The following is a 15,321-nucleotide window of genomic DNA, read 5'->3' as shown; positions in this document are numbered from 1 at the left end:
CCGAATCTCTCCAGACAAAAGAACGACATCTGAGTACTTCCCAGCGTAATTCACAGAGAGCTGAGCACAATAATGCGCAAGTCGTGGTGAATAATCCAAAACTCGATTGGTGTAAGGGCTCATGCACTGCTGAGGAAGGGATGACGCTGGAAAGAAAGCAAAACGGAGTCATTTAATAGTGTGCTGCTTTTGTCACCGTCTGTTCCTCTTCTCTAATTTCTGACTCCATTTTGTTTAAGTCCATTAAAGATCTCCTTAAACTTTGACTTCAAATGTAGAAAAAGGCCTCAAAGTGGAGTAAAAGGTAAAAGAAGCAGAGAGGAGGGCCTTCAAAGATAAAGGAAAATGCTGTAATGTCAGCGTGTTTCACACAAGATTTTTTTTTTCTTTGTTTCCCACACAGGTACACAAGTGTTCATGACTCGAGGCCAGCTGATGAATTGTCATCTATGTGCCGGCATCAAACACAAAGTCTTGCTCCGCCGTCTCTTAGCCACATTCTTTGACAGGTGAGCAGAGAAATGTGCAAATAATGAACAAACTGTTTAAGTATTTCGACTCTTAGGCTTGACTTCTGTGTATGACTCCAACACTACTGCTGTTGTCACAAACCAACTTTCACACTCCATCTGTGGCCATGTTGTGCAATGCGGTTTGTTATGTGTGCTCCCATGTTTATCTACTGTATGTGCCTGTTGCTGACTCTGCCCCCTGGTGTTGACTTTGCATCCCTGCAGAAACACTTTAGCCAATAGCTGTGGGACGGGCATTCGCTCTTCTACTAGTGATCCCAGCAGGAAACCCCTGGACAGCAGGGTCCTCAACGCTGTCAAACGTAGGTCATACTTGATAGAAGTAATGGAAGTTTCAAAGAGGGGCAGTTTGTGCCACGCTGACTTTTGCTGTATTCTTTCTTTCTTTTTTTACAGTCTACTGTCAAAATTTCAACCCTAACTTCAAGGAGAGTGAAATGAATGTGATTGCTGCTGACATGTGCACAAACGCGAGGCGGGTCCGCAAGCGATGGTTGCCCAAGATTAAGTCCATGCTGCCCGATGGCATGGATGTGTACCGTGCAGGAATGGGCATGAGCGCTGCTATAGGTCTGGGTCTGACGCTGGGTGCCCCTCAGTCAGGGTTACCCCTCACTTTTGAGGCCGACTTCAAGACCTTAGAGCAAAGGTTGTATCCTGATCGTAAGGACCCTCTCAGGACTCACCCACCCCTGACAGAAGGCAGCCCCGGGTCTGGGGCGGCTGGAGCAGAAGCTGAAGATGAAGGCGAAGGAGCAGTCCAAGAGGAACAGGAGGAAGACGAGGATGAAGCTAGGTTAGAGGGTGTAAACAGATCACTGGGGGCGATCCCAGGAGCCGAGGCAGGCAACTGTGGCGACACGCCGGCTGAGCAGGAAGCAGAAAATTTTGGACACGGTGCGAGGGTGAACGGACAGTGAATGTCCTTTTTAGGCTGTCTCTTACATTGTGAGAGACAGCCTCTTCTCTTTGCTTGCTCTTTTACAACAGCTCGTCCGCCACTCTTCCTCCTCTGTGCTTCCTCAACGGGAATTTCGCTCAGCACAAGAAGCCGCACTCACTGATCTTACTATACAGGAATCTGTCGCACATGCATGCGCACACGTGTGCTTGCGTGCTCCCATAATTGCCGCTAGTGGAAGCAGAACACTGTTCTTAGAAGTAGACACAGGCATGGCATTAGCACTTTGAGAAAGTCGACTCTTTCTGCTCCGCCCGTTTCTTGGTACACTCAGTATGTACTCAGTGTTTTGGCATCCGCAGCATTATTACAAAGGCCTGGTAGCAGAACAAATGGCTGAAATGATTCATCATTCAAGTGCAATACAAAAGCAACAGCTGCTTTGCCGGTGTGGTACACTGATTTGTAAAATGATTCCATTTTCTTGGAAAGCTGCATCAGAAACTAACCCGCGTAACCTTGGGGAAAACAGATCTGGAAAGAGCAATGTTGACCTTTATGTTAGTTTACTGTATTTTGAACGTGTATGAATGTATAACAACAACAGTTTTGCAATTTAAGGCCATGTACTGTGGTAGCTCCATTAAACAAAACGGTTTTCTCCCTATTAAATAGGCCCATCATTTAGATGATCAAATTTTTTTAAGCACTCATGTCTATAGTCCACAGTCTAAAAACAACTCTATCACATGGAGTTGTTTATTCGCGCATATTTGCCCATGACATGTTGAATTAGGTTGTCAATGTGATGCCTGTGTCTGCTCCAGACCACTCCTCCCCAACCACACATGCATACAGATAAGACATATTTCCTAACCCGTGGATAATAGCCTTGAATATCTGCGCCAATGTATTCAGAATACATGGTCTATAAAAACAGTGCTTTTTAACTCTGGGTAAAAATCATTCTCTTGTGGAGATACAGAGAGAGACTTGAACATGAACATGCACTAAAAAAAAGAGAGAGAGAGAGAAAGAAAAAATCCGAGCTTGCATGCATTCATACAAACAGTGGATACAAAGAATTCTCGGAAAAAAAAACGCCAACAAAGCCACAAACCTGCATTGAAATAAGATAACAGCTGCCGTTGCCTGGAGATACGCTATTAATGCTCAAAGAGGACTCTCTCCGTTTTCCGCTGGACCTGACCGCAGTCTGACGCATGTTAGAACTGATCCGGCTGTGACCCAGGATTTACACAGTAACAGTTGGAATTTCTTGTTGTTGTTGTTTTATTTGTTTTTTGTTTGTTTGTTTTAAACTAAAGAGTGTGCTGTGCCCATGAGCAGAGAAGACTGGATATATGGAGTAGTAAAGAAGTGCACTACACTGGGCAGTAGAAGAACGAATGTTAGAGAGAAGCACTGTTCCACCTCGGTAATGTTGTGGTGGTGGTGTGATATGCACCGATACTACGCAGTCCTGCTTCCTACCTGGCTGTTTGTTTGTTTGTTTTATTGTTTGTTCTTTTTTTCTTTGGGAGGGTGGGTAAATTATTGAATCAAACTTATACGAGCAATTTATGCTGGCTTATTGCATTTGCACTCAAAAGAAGGTAAAGAGCCGAGATGCTGAGGGAGGTAACGTGGACCTTTTTAATTGAGAGGCTGTAACGACAACACCTGAAACGAGTCTCTCTGACAATGACTGTTTCTACGTTTTGGAAGGGGGGTGGGGGGAGCAAAGCAATGTCCAACAGGGACTTTAAACCTGCATTCGTCATACCTGATTTCTTCTTTTGATATCTGTTTTTTGCCACACAGCCTTTCTTCATTGTGCAATGCATAGATCTTCCCTGTATCTTTTTTCCCCCCTATCAGCAAACGAAAGCACAGAAAAGACCGTTCATTTAAGTAAAAGAGAAGCCACCAACATTTGGGGGAAAGTGGGTTGTGATAGGTTAATTTAAGAACTGCCGGGCTTAGTACTAATACTATTCTCAAAATATATGCTATGCCACTTCATGAGCGGGGCCAGAGTAGTCTCTGTTTCTGCTCTTGTTTCAGCGTCTGTTAGGGGAAGTTTTAAGATGGCCCTGCACAAGAAACACAGGGTTACGATTGCACTAGGTAGTAACAAAAAGGTTCATAGCGCGTTTATTTTCATTGGGAATAAGTGCGATCTGCCGTAGATAAAACAAGACTGTGACACGATGGCTGGGATGATGGATGAATGTAATCTGTAGCACTGCTGTGGTGAGGGTCCAAGCTTTGATTTGAGTATAGTAAATTCTTCAAAATATGCCATAATATAAAATTAATACCGACTGTGAGGCTGGGTGGTGTTTAAACCTAAAGCTTTATTGATATAGTGATTTTTTTTATTTTTTTTTATTTATTTATTTTTCAAACTGCGAACAGGTCTTCCAGTGTAGTGAACATCGTTATGTGCAAAACTGAGCAAGGTTCACATGCAGTGCAGGCTTTTTTTCCCTCTGTTTGATGTTTTTTTAACACAGAGATTTTGCAAATTGTACCTTCATATCATATGTTTATTATTCTTACAGGTTTTTCTCGCAGTAAAAAACAAACAATATTCAGTTGTCTATTTGAGCCACTTAAATGTCTGATCACTTCTGGTTATGCCAGTCAGAGTAACAGACTTGAGAAATGAATATGTGTAGCCTTTATTTTGGAAAATATAGAAAGTAGCTGTTATAGCTTCAGAAAAAAAAAGAGAGAGAGAAACCTTTCTACTCAGTTAGTAAACTGGGCAATGAGTGTGATATTCTTTGTATTTAATATTTCTCTCTGTGTGTTTTTGTGTAAAATAAATCTTTGATCCTTTTGAATAGGAGGACTTTCGCAGAGATACTAAATACATGGGGAATATGAAATCAGCTGCAATTAAAATAAAGCAGTAAATAATAACGGGTGGGAAACATGGATGTGTTCCACTGTAGTATTAAAGGGGTGTGGAGCAGTGCCTTAGACTGTGAATGTGTGGGTGTGGATGTGTGCCATTACTTTGTGTTCAGAAGCAAACAGGACCAAGGATCTACTAAATATAGCCAGATAACACTTTTTTTGGCCATTTTTGAGTTTAAAATTAAAAACTAGTAATCTTTTATTCTAATAAATGATATTAATGACATAGTCATTTATTCACCTTACATTCTTGCTTTATGTTTTCCATCATGTTGGCTCACCAGCCCAGTATTACATATTTACAGCACAGCTCTTAAGGAATCTGGTTGAACACCCTTGGAAGAAATTCAAATGAAATCTCATTCGTAGTATAGTCAAGTATAGTCAAACCTGTTCATCAGTTAGTCACATTTAAGGTGTGGCGGGCTTTTGTTGTTGTTGTTTGGGGGGGGGGGATCTTTCTTTTTTTACGCACGATTTCCTTATCACGCGCTGGTTTTGACCAGCTCATTCACTTTTTCTGCCCCGCTGCAAAACAAAGCCATCAAAAAAACCCAAAACAGAACAATAATCCTTTAAGACCGCTTGGGGTTTGATCCTTTTCTTGTGCAGGGTAAATGAACGATGTTGCACTATAAACGGAGAATGTCATGGCTAACCCTTGGGAAGATTGACGTGGCCAAAAGAGAAAAGTCCAGTTACATGTATGTCATGTATCGGACGTGTTTCTCATTTATATCAAACTTTTTGTTTTTCTTGGATGGTTATTGAATAGAAGGTATTTTGTTGCAAATAACTTCTTCCTCACTTTGCATCGGGCTCTGCTCACCCCCACACGGACACTGTAGTTTTTTGTTCCAGTGACTGGCTCATCATGAAAAACAATACATTTATATGCAAAGAGACACTTGTACCATAAAATGCATGCCATTCGCACACTCACCGCAACCCAATGAAACCTCTGATCTTTATGCACCATGTATTTTATGCTGAATAACTCTTGTCAACTGTTAGTAAACAAAGATCGAGGTGTCCTGTGGTGAGCAGGGCTGGATTTTTTTATTATACAACCTGGCCTTTCGCTGAATGTTTGCATAAAGCTGAATTTCTTGTATTAATGACAGCAAAGTAGTGACAAAGAGTGGAATACAGAGACTAAGTACACAGTTCAGTATGTTCACAGCTCAGCACACTCAGAAGAAAATGCACTGAAGGTTTGTTTGTGTATTTACGTGTCCTTGTACATAACGCCAGCACTTTAGAACTACTTGGAAAGGTGAAAGGAAAAACACTGAGAGCAACCGGGTGTTAGGCAAATGAGGAGTAAATGCAACTTTTAAAGCCATGTGTTCAGAGCGCTGACAATCAGAATAGGAACGAGACCCAAAGTGCACTACGGGACATATGGTATGACTTGCTATGTGCTCTTGCTGTTTGCTTTGTCTTTCTTCAGCTTGCTTCGGTCTGTGCTAGCTTCCTTTCCAGAGTGGAGGGACATGGTGATGTTATCTCCAGCCTTCTTGGTTATAAGTGTGTGTCTTTAAAACCAGGACTGAGTCAAACTTTGGTGCTTTGCAAACAGAGCTGGACACGGACCATATCTGTCATGCTCTGGTAAGCATGTTCTGGACGTGGTCCTGAGCCCAGGTTTTGTTGATAACCCCCTTTGATGGACAACAACCCTACACCGATCATGGTAATGTTCTTCACTATCAGCTGGGTTTGGATCAGGCAAACTGGGATGGGACAATTTCAGTGTTGATGCCGCTTTATGTTTCAAACGAAAAAGATGTTTATGCGCCTTCTGACTCAAGCATCAATAATATATACAACAGAAATGCAAGTTGCCACTTTTGATGTAATCTACCTTTCATTCCCATCATATTTGCCATCCCCAGTTTTAAGTTGTATAGTCCAAGAGTACCCAATTTCTTTAAATGCAATACAGAAAAATCTGCTTTCTAATAAAAGTCCTTACTTCACCATATACTGTCTTTTGTCTCTCTTTGCATTTGCCAAAGTACCTACAAAAGGATGCACTTGAAATATATTTTTCTCTGGAAGTTGCGATTTATTGTAGATCTGCATGGCTTCAAACATGTAAGTAATGAGATTCCAGCAGAAAGAAGACAAATTAGTGACAATAATAATTCTCACTGTCTGTGCCACCGAGCTGTGAAATTCTTGTGTCATTAAAATGGTGTTAAATTTTGCTGGATGAGTCACTGGAGTTCCTTCAAAGATGAATGTAACATACAGTATACAGCCAGTTTTATTTCATGAAGGCACAGGTTTAGAATTGCAGGCAACACTGGATCGATCCAAATCAACCATATTAACCTAAGCATTTCATCTATGATATATAAATATATGTATGGGGGGACTCTTATTAAGCTACCCCTCATTCTTTCAATTTTTTAAAATTTATTTTGCTATGAAAATGAGAAAGACTGAAGATGCAGCAGTTTATTGAAACACGCATGATTATATGGTATGTGAGGTGAAAGAATGTGTTCAACTCTAACAAGATTGAAAGTCAGTATTTGGTATAACTACTTTTATCCTCGAACACAGCCTGAACTCTTGTAAATTCTTGAACTAGTCTTCAAGGATAGCTCTCCAGGATCCTCAAAGGACAATCAGAGCTCTCCTTTGCTGGCTTTTATTCCATTCCCTGATAGCCACCAGTCCATTTAGATAATTTATGCTGAAGCTTCGAACAGTAGAATTATAGATTAACTATTAGCCAACACTTATAAGTTTGGGTTAATGGCTCATGGAAATCACTTTGTTGGTGGAAAAAATGTTATTCTATTACTGTAAAAAGTGGGACCTTTTTAATAGTAAGTAAAAAAATGCATAAAAGTTATGTTTTTGTATACACACACACACAAAAACACAACTTTTATGCATTTTTTTACTTACTATTAAAAGGGTAAAATATATACCTTTAATTATATCTAGATAATTCAACCTTTAATTGCAACTCTTAAACATACTCGACTGTATGAGCTCGTGTTCTCTCAAGCTGCTCTGGTATCTACTCGTCATCCTAGCTGGTTTTTGTTCTTTCAACGGAGAAATCGCGCGGCGTGTGTTTAGTTGTCCTGATGTAGCTAACCTAAACTTTCTGTGGTACATACTAGCAAGAAATAAACGAACACAGCAGGTCTTTTGGAAGAAAAACCCTCAAAATTTCACAATGAGTGACGATGCGGACTCCCCTCCTGAGAGGGAAATGAAGGTATGTCTCTGGTAAAGTTGACTTCACAGGTTAGCATGTGTAAGTTACCGTGTCAGTTCACCCTTAATGTAGTGGCTAGTTTAGCTAGCTGGCTAGCTAAACAAGCCACTTGTCGTGGGTTATGTTTTCTGGTTTAGGTATCCTTATCCTCACGATATTTACTGAACTGTAATGACTATTTTGATACGATAAAACATTAAAGACTTTCACAGCGGTTTAAAAGCGTTTCAATTAAAAGTAGTTACTGCAGTTTTATTCATGCCTTATTTTAGCCCGCTACTTAGGGTTAGCACCGTAGCCGGTGTGATGTTGTGCTTGTAAAGTTAAACGCCGCTGTGTTTGGTGGATTCGTCCTATTAAATTATGCATTTGTAAAATAACGTGTTCTAACACACATTGCATTTTTTTTGTTTAAGCTTTATATATTGCTGTAACATTACAACAAGCCTTGCACCGATTGCTAACACGATATGGTAACGTGTTAGCATAGTTCTAATTGAGAGGCATTACAAACATTTTGGCTTTGAGATCACCCTTCAGGCTCACCAGCTGTCTTGTCAACAATGTTTATTTAAAGTGTGTATTATTCTGTCTCGAAGACGCTGCGTTTGCATTTACCGAAGTGGACCCACAGTTGTTAACAGTTCATAACAGGTCACCATGAAATGAAAGTGTTTGCCTTTCGTTTTAGGATTTTCAGTTTCGTCAGATGAAGAAAGTCAGAGTGTTTGACCCCACCGAAGATTTGCCAAAAGACAGATCCAGCCTCCTTGCCATCTCAAATAAATATGGCTTAACTTTTGTGGGGCTTGACAGAACTCTCAAGGTGTACTTAACTCGAGATATTCTGGCTGCTGATAAAGGTGATGGCAACTCCAACGAAATAGGTATGAATACACATGCAGTTTTAAATAGTGCAATGATGACAGGTTAAAAACACAATGTTGTCATGACAGATACACCACATGTTTCATGTCATTAATAATTTTTGCTGTTTCACTGTCCACTAACATCTTCCTCCCTATTTTAGTCAAAGGAATACCAGCACTGACTGAAGTGACCGTGGAACTAATTTTGCACCACGTGGCTCTCAGTTGTGATGAGCTCACACTGTCCATGTGTGGCATGTCTGAGGAAGCTGGCTTGTTGCTCACATTCTATGATGTCCGCACGTTCATGAACAAGGTAGTTATTTCAGTCTGTCTACCTAATGTGTTAACACAGTCGAACACCGGTTGCCAAATTTCACCTTGTCTGGTAAATGTAATCATGTTGTCTGATATTTGTTTTAATTTGCATTCCTTGCTTTTCCAGGGAAAACTACAGAAGCTACCATTTGCATCGCACCAGCCAGCTGTAGCACCTGACGTCTTAGTGCAGGACCTGAAGTGGAATCCTGCGCAGGTGTCTGTGTTGGCTGTCTGCCTCTCTGATGGCACTATAATGATTTTGGATGTTACTGACAGTGTCAATGTGCAGGCCAGGCTGCCTTCTTCAAGTGGAATTACCTGCAGTGAGTGACACTCTTGACATAATTGGTAAATTTATCTGCAGTCCATATCGCTGATGTGGTTCAGTAGTTGTTTACTTGCTTTGTTTACCACAGTTTGCTGGAGTCCAAAGGGAAAGCAAGTTGCAGCTGGAAAAATGGATGGTACAGTCACACAATATACACCAGTAAGTTATAATAAGAAGAATTTTGAATTAAAAGCAAATTGCTTAACAGTCTTTGGAAGCTACAGGAACAGATTTTTCTCCTCTGTTCTAAAGGGACTGGAGGAAAAGAAAGTTATCCCATGTCCACAGTTCTTCACCCCTGGCGAAACTGTAAAAGGTAAGGTAGCCATACCTATGTATATAAAATTAAACTATGAAAATGGTCCGTACACTAAGGTTTTTATCTTGGTGGTGATAGATTAGTAATAGATTGCAGTGATTCCATAAAATATTTCAAGTTGTATAGGAAAAGGAGGAGCTGAGTCTTGCTGTTTTGTTGATGTTCCAATGTCTTGTCTCTCTTTCCTATTTGTCTCTCACAGCTGTGGATGTGCTGTGGCTGAAAACCTATGTGTTTGCAGTAGCATATGCTGCTGGAGATGGCTCACTTGAGACCCCCCCTGAGCTAGTGTTGATCTCACTCCCTGTAAGTATGCCTGGCATCGTTTTATGATTGATTTTTATCTGGGTTTATCAGGTTTAACAGACTGGTTCTACGGTCGAACTGCTGATCATAGTATGAAGCTCAGTTAAGACCATTCATGGGTATCGGGGGGAAAAAAATCATCACTGCAGCTCAGTTATGGAGAGTTAAATTTATTATCCACATTTTCATCTTGAATTTTCCTTGCTTTCGTTTCTAAGTTTTATCACGTAAATTTTAAAATTTATTTATTTATCAGTAACTTGACAGTGATAACAATGCAAGTAACAGAGTTAAACACATGTATCTAGCAGATTAGTTATTGATCTGTGAAGTGTGTGAAAAAGATGATCCAGGTTCAAACTGTAACAATTCAACTTATACTTAAAATATAAATGCACAGCAGTTTTTAAACATTGTTTACAAATATATTTGTGTATTTATGCTTGGAGTAAATACATTTAGATTATGGTTAGGAATTCATTAGAGCTGCTTTTAAGTCTGAAAATCTACAAGTCGTTTGATCACAGTCATCTTTATTCATAAATATTCACATCATCCCCACATGAAGTGAAAGAGAGCAGGAATGATCCAGCAAACTGATCATCAGAACATCTAATTGTTCATCATTAGTGTTTTATGCCTCCAGAGCTTTATACAGGTTTTAATAATTAAACAGGGATTAATACAGAAATGTTTCAGTGCAGAGAAAATGACCACAGAAAAAAAGCAAAGAATAACAGTGTCGATTGTTTTCAATGGTTGCCATTGGCAGCCATGAGTACCAAAAGAAACTTCACAGCATTTTTGCATACAGTATTCCTGTATGCCTGGCACAACCAGTCTGGAGGCATGTCAGTGCAAGCAGGTCAGTCAGTGGAGACATTTCTATGACACATCTGTGAAGGAACATAGATTTCCAGATGGTAGAAACAAAGATTTAAAACAAAAAACTTGCTTATTCCTATGAATCTGTGATATATTTATTTATTTACTTCTTAGGCTTCCCTTGGGTTTCAGTGCATGTAGTTCTGGTGCTCTGATGACATCACAGCTGTGCATGCAGTGACCAGTGCTTTGACCATAATTGGGCTTTTGTGCTTTCTTTTCATATTTACACTACTGTGCAAAAGTATTGAGTCACCAGTCATTTCTTCATATTTTGCTCCCAGTCAGCTACACTTGTAGTTTTTTTTTTTTTTTTTTAATGACAGAGAAAGCGTTATGCAGGCTCTCTGAAGGTATTTCAAGGTTTTTCTTTGGACATTGGCTGCTTTTCCACAATTTTTTTTTCCTGTCCAGTCCTTGTATCTGACCATTTTCAGAGGAATGTTTGTTTGTGTAAATTGAAAAAGGCAACACTGTATCAGTCATGGATTGACCTCCTCAGTGCTCATTAACAGTGTGGAATCATCTTAACAGACAATTTAACAAAACGCAACCAACATCCAAAGAAGAGCTTTAAATGGCCTTTAAGCGACTACTTAACCTCCTAAGACCCGAACTCTTCCATGGCATGCATTTTTAATTTCTCTTTGATATTTGGGATGATTGGCACCTGATGAATGTAAAAACAAAGAATTACCAGATTCTTTTTTTTTAAATTTTTTTTTTAATTTTTTAAATTTTTTTTTTTTTTTACTTTTTGTTTCTGAGAAAAATGAGATCCACATATGAGCATATTTGTTTAAAAATTCAATAGAACAGTGGCAGTATAATGTCCTCGTAAATGGATATCAGGCCCTTGTAGAGCAAAATGTAGTATTTTGGTCTAGACAACCCAAAATGTGATGTCCATATTGTGGACGCCAGGTCCTAGGAGGTTAAAGAAATTACAAGAAAGACTACATCAGAGAGTTCAGGCTGTGATGAAGAATAAAGGTGGTAATACCAAACTGTAAACCTTCAAGCTTGTTAAAATTGTACAAAGTTTGTTATATGCTGTATTTCCATTTCTGTTTGCAGATGTTCCAATAAATTGCTGCACCTGTTTCCCATGGGTAGCTTAAGGCATTTTAACAGTGTTAATGTCCAATCAGTTTTATTTATAAAACTCAAACTTGTATGTGTGTTAGACAGCTTTACAGTCTGTATACCAAGACTCTTGAGGCCCACTCATCCCCCTTAAATTTGTTTAACAGAAAGCAGATTTAGCACAAAAAACCCCCCCAACCCTGAGACACAGTTTGATGTCACTAGCTGACAGGTTAATGCACATAAATTACTGTATGCATATTGTGGTTCTTTTTCTGCAGCTTACATTTTTGACATAAATTACAGTGCTACTGAAGTATGCCACTTCTCTACTCTAGATTTATTTATTTATTTATTTATTTTACAGAAGAAGGATGAGAAAGTGGAGCCAAAGTTTCTGAACTTTGGTGAATTTGTTTTTGGAAGCTGTACGGAGCGTCAGCACCACTACTTCCTCAGTCACGTAGAGGACTGGTAAGACTGATCCCAACTGATAGATTTGCTCCAACAGTGACCTGAAAGCCTGATTACTTATAAGCTAAAACTCATTGTTTATGCCCTGAAAGTTTTGTGCTTTGTTTGATGTTAAGGTCATGGTAAATTGAAGCTTTGTCTCATTGTTTTTATTTTTTTTCTTTCATCCAGGGACCTTGTGTTTGCAGCATCAGCAGCTTCCATTGAGGTCAGCGTCATTGCCAGACAAGACGATAAGGTAAACGCTAAAATGTGTGAAAACGTTTTAGGTTTGTCTAAATGTAGAGATAAATGAAAGTGGTCTTGAATGTATTGTCATTTTTCTACTTTGTCTTTACATCCGTTTGTTTTACTCGGTTAAAGTAAAATGCTTCCAAAAAATCGAGGAGGGTTGCATAAGTGTTACAGCAGCTTCTAGTCAGTCACAACACTTACCTTCTAAATAATTTAGATTAGCTAAGCTCCCACCAGGTCAAATATCCAATGCTTACCTGACTTTTTTGGTGACAGTTGAGCAAGCTTGTGCTTTTGCTGAATTTTTATCAATTAGGTAAACCAATAATTTTATCTGAGTGCTTCAACGTTTTAGTGAATTAGACTTGATGCTTTTAGGAACTGTAAATACCCCCACCCCCCCAAATCTATTAATTTTCCTTGGATTTTGTTTGAATACTTACTCTCTGTAAATGGTGATGACCATGCCTTATTTTTACCCCTTTTAGATGTGGGAAGTTTGGCAACTAGAAGATTCGAGCAGGGCTGAGCTTCGAGTGACTGAAACAAATGAAGACACTTTGCCCCTTGGCTTAGCTATAGACTACACCAGCCAGCAGGAAATCCACATAAGTAAGTGAATATGACTTTTTATGTATTTAGTTGCTTCACTTGTCTGAGCAGAAGTTAATTTCATATATAAAGATTATTACTGTTGTTGTTGTTTTGCCTTGTTTTTGTTTGTTTGTTTCTCTTTTTGTGGCATAACCTTCATAAGGACTTGGGTTATGATTCATGTTATTTCAGAATATATCAGACTTGTTGACTGTGTCAAATAAGCATGACCAGTCTGCGTACAGTACAATAAAGGTGATCTGTCTGTGCTACAGTTGTTGACAGAAATACTGCTGTCATTTGATTGAGCAAATGTTAACAGACATAACAACTGTAATGCCTGACTCAATGGAATCCCAAAAAACAAAGCAGGGTAGGGCTGCTCGATTATGGCAAAAATGATAATCACGATTATTTTCACTGAAATTGAGATCTCGATTATTTGACGATATTTATTTAACAATAACAATGTATTGAATAATGGCTTTAAAGATTGTCAAAAAATAATATAAAATAGTGTGCAAATACTGATAACAGTGCAAATGTTTGCAATATAAAAAATAAATGGAAAATGTAAACATCTATGTTCAGTGAACTTTGCAGTGTTGCTCTGTGGTGCAGCTACGATACCGTAGCAAAGTTTACACACTATGTCTACTTGATCCACTTCTGACTACGCGAACCCATAATGTTTCCACACCACTGAAGTTTTTTTTTTTTTTTTTTTTTACCTCTTTTCAACCAACGGCAGTCACTCTCCTCTCCAAATAACTTCTGCTTAGCTTTCCGAGCTTCCCTTGGGTCCTCTTAATTGTTGTGACGTGTGTTCGAAACGCAGAGCGGTGCGCTCGATTTGTCACACGGAGCAGCGCGAGAGTAAAGCACGAGGGAGGTGCTAATAATCGGCTCAGTCATTTTTAATGATCGTTGAAAGCCCAGATCGTAATCGAGATTAAAATTCGATTAATTGAGCAGCCCTAAAGCAGGGTTTTAAAAAAAATGAGTAAATAAAAAAATCGTTACAATGTTGCCGTCTCTGCTTAAAGTCACTTTGAAAAAACAAAACCTTGACCTCATCTGGCACCTTGCCACGTAGATGTACACCTTTCACAGTGCTGGTGCTAGAAATGAGACCCAACACAGTCAGTGAGATTTATAAATATCATTAAGGATAACATTCAAGTTTAGTGAATAATCATGGATCACGATTTTGACATTTTCTATCATGGTAGTCAAAGCTTCTAAGAATTTGGATCGACACTGTTGGAAAAACGTGTGGATTGTGTGGGAAAAGTAATGCAGCATTTTGAACACTGGCGAAGCAGTGCAGTGTTAGTGCTCACCATGGATTTATTGTGTTTACGCTGTGAATCTGGTGATCAGTAGTGAGCTGTCTTCTAACTTGTGTCAGCAGAAAACTGTGGAAATAGATGGAAGAGGAATTAATGACTCGATCGCACCATAAGTCAGCAAAACACAGAGGCTCGTGTTAGTTTCGAGTGAATTTCTTTTAGCAGAGACAGGCGCATTATATTTGGTTGACTGTGGTGGGTGCATAGTTTCTAATTCTTTTTTTTCTTCTTCACCAAGACACATAGTGACAGTCTCTTGTTAAAGAATCAGACAGCTGCGGTGTAAAATAAATGGCCTGTATTTTTTCAATCCAGGGGTGTGAAAAACATCATTCAGCCCTCTTACCACGCTCTAAAGATAGGCGACGGTGCACGTCTCCTCTGCCACCAGACAAAAGTTAATTTGGTCATTTTTAAGTTTAGTTTAATTTAATTTAGTCGTGTTATCTCTTGTAGCGCATTCCCTTGCCTTTGTTTCAACTTTAAAATGTTTTCTGGTGAGAAGTCCCCTAATGAGCCAGTGAATCTTAAATCTGTCAGGTTTCTGTGTGCATACAGCATTCACCGCAGTGCTGTATTGCAGCATGTGTAAAGAATAGTGATAAGCTATCGTCTCAGTACACTGTTTTATCTTAACTGGCCCAGTCTGCCAGACATTCACGTAGAGCTGCTGTTGCTGTCTAGTCACATCTCTTCCTGTTCGCTCTACGATTCCCTCCCTCCCCATTACGGGAAAAAAACCCCTGCAATTTGAGCAACATTATGACATGATTGTAGTCTGATCAAAACCTTGATCTAAAGTTAGACATTAGGTTGGAAAAGCAAAGGGAGAGTAGGAGGGAGTTATCTGTAGGGAAAAATGCACTCATTAAAATGGCTCACACAAGCTAGAGGACCATAACAAACAACAAAGCCCAGACAATCCTGTTGCAGAATGCTGATGAGGT

At 39.4% G+C, this 15,321-nt stretch overlaps 2 protein-coding genes across 10 annotated transcripts in view; both read left to right on the top strand.

Annotated features, from left to right (window-relative positions):
• Positions 1-6,342, top strand: part of nacc2 (NACC family member 2) — a 32,347-nt gene extending 26,005 nt beyond the window's left edge. For all 3 annotated transcript variants that reach the window (XM_080875826.1, XM_080875828.1, XM_080875827.1), the window contains 3 exons: positions 404-509; positions 738-835; positions 930-6,342. In XM_080875826.1, coding sequence (XP_080731952.1) covers positions 404-509; positions 738-835; positions 930-1,453 — 728 coding nt within the window. In that variant the 3' untranslated portion in view covers positions 1,454-6,342. The remainder of the gene's footprint in view (positions 1-403; positions 510-737; positions 836-929) is intronic.
• Positions 6,343-7,433: 1,091 nt separating this feature from the next.
• Positions 7,434-15,321, top strand: part of nup214 (nucleoporin 214) — a 66,246-nt gene continuing 58,358 nt past the window's right edge. For all 7 annotated transcript variants that reach the window (XM_080870000.1, XM_080869999.1, XM_080869997.1 and 4 more), the window contains exons 1-10: positions 7,434-7,606; positions 8,298-8,493; positions 8,637-8,791; positions 8,921-9,119; positions 9,213-9,283; positions 9,377-9,440; positions 9,646-9,749; positions 12,088-12,194; positions 12,366-12,432; positions 12,917-13,040. In XM_080870000.1, the coding sequence (XP_080726126.1) occupies positions 7,565-7,606; positions 8,298-8,493; positions 8,637-8,791; positions 8,921-9,119; positions 9,213-9,283; positions 9,377-9,440; positions 9,646-9,749; positions 12,088-12,194; positions 12,366-12,432; positions 12,917-13,040 (1,129 nt within the window). In that variant the 5' untranslated portion in view covers positions 7,434-7,564. The remainder of the gene's footprint in view (positions 7,607-8,297; positions 8,494-8,636; positions 8,792-8,920; positions 9,120-9,212; positions 9,284-9,376; positions 9,441-9,645; positions 9,750-12,087; positions 12,195-12,365; positions 12,433-12,916; positions 13,041-15,321) is intronic.

The sequence above is a fragment of the Rhamphochromis sp. 'chilingali' genome (assembly GCF_963969265.1).
Source record: "Rhamphochromis sp. 'chilingali' genome assembly, chromosome: 2".
In the NCBI taxonomy this organism is placed as follows: Eukaryota; Metazoa; Chordata; class Actinopteri; order Cichliformes; family Cichlidae; genus Rhamphochromis; species Rhamphochromis sp. 'chilingali'.
Note: the sequence above shows the minus strand (reverse complement) of the source record. Positions and strands in the feature narration are given on the sequence as shown.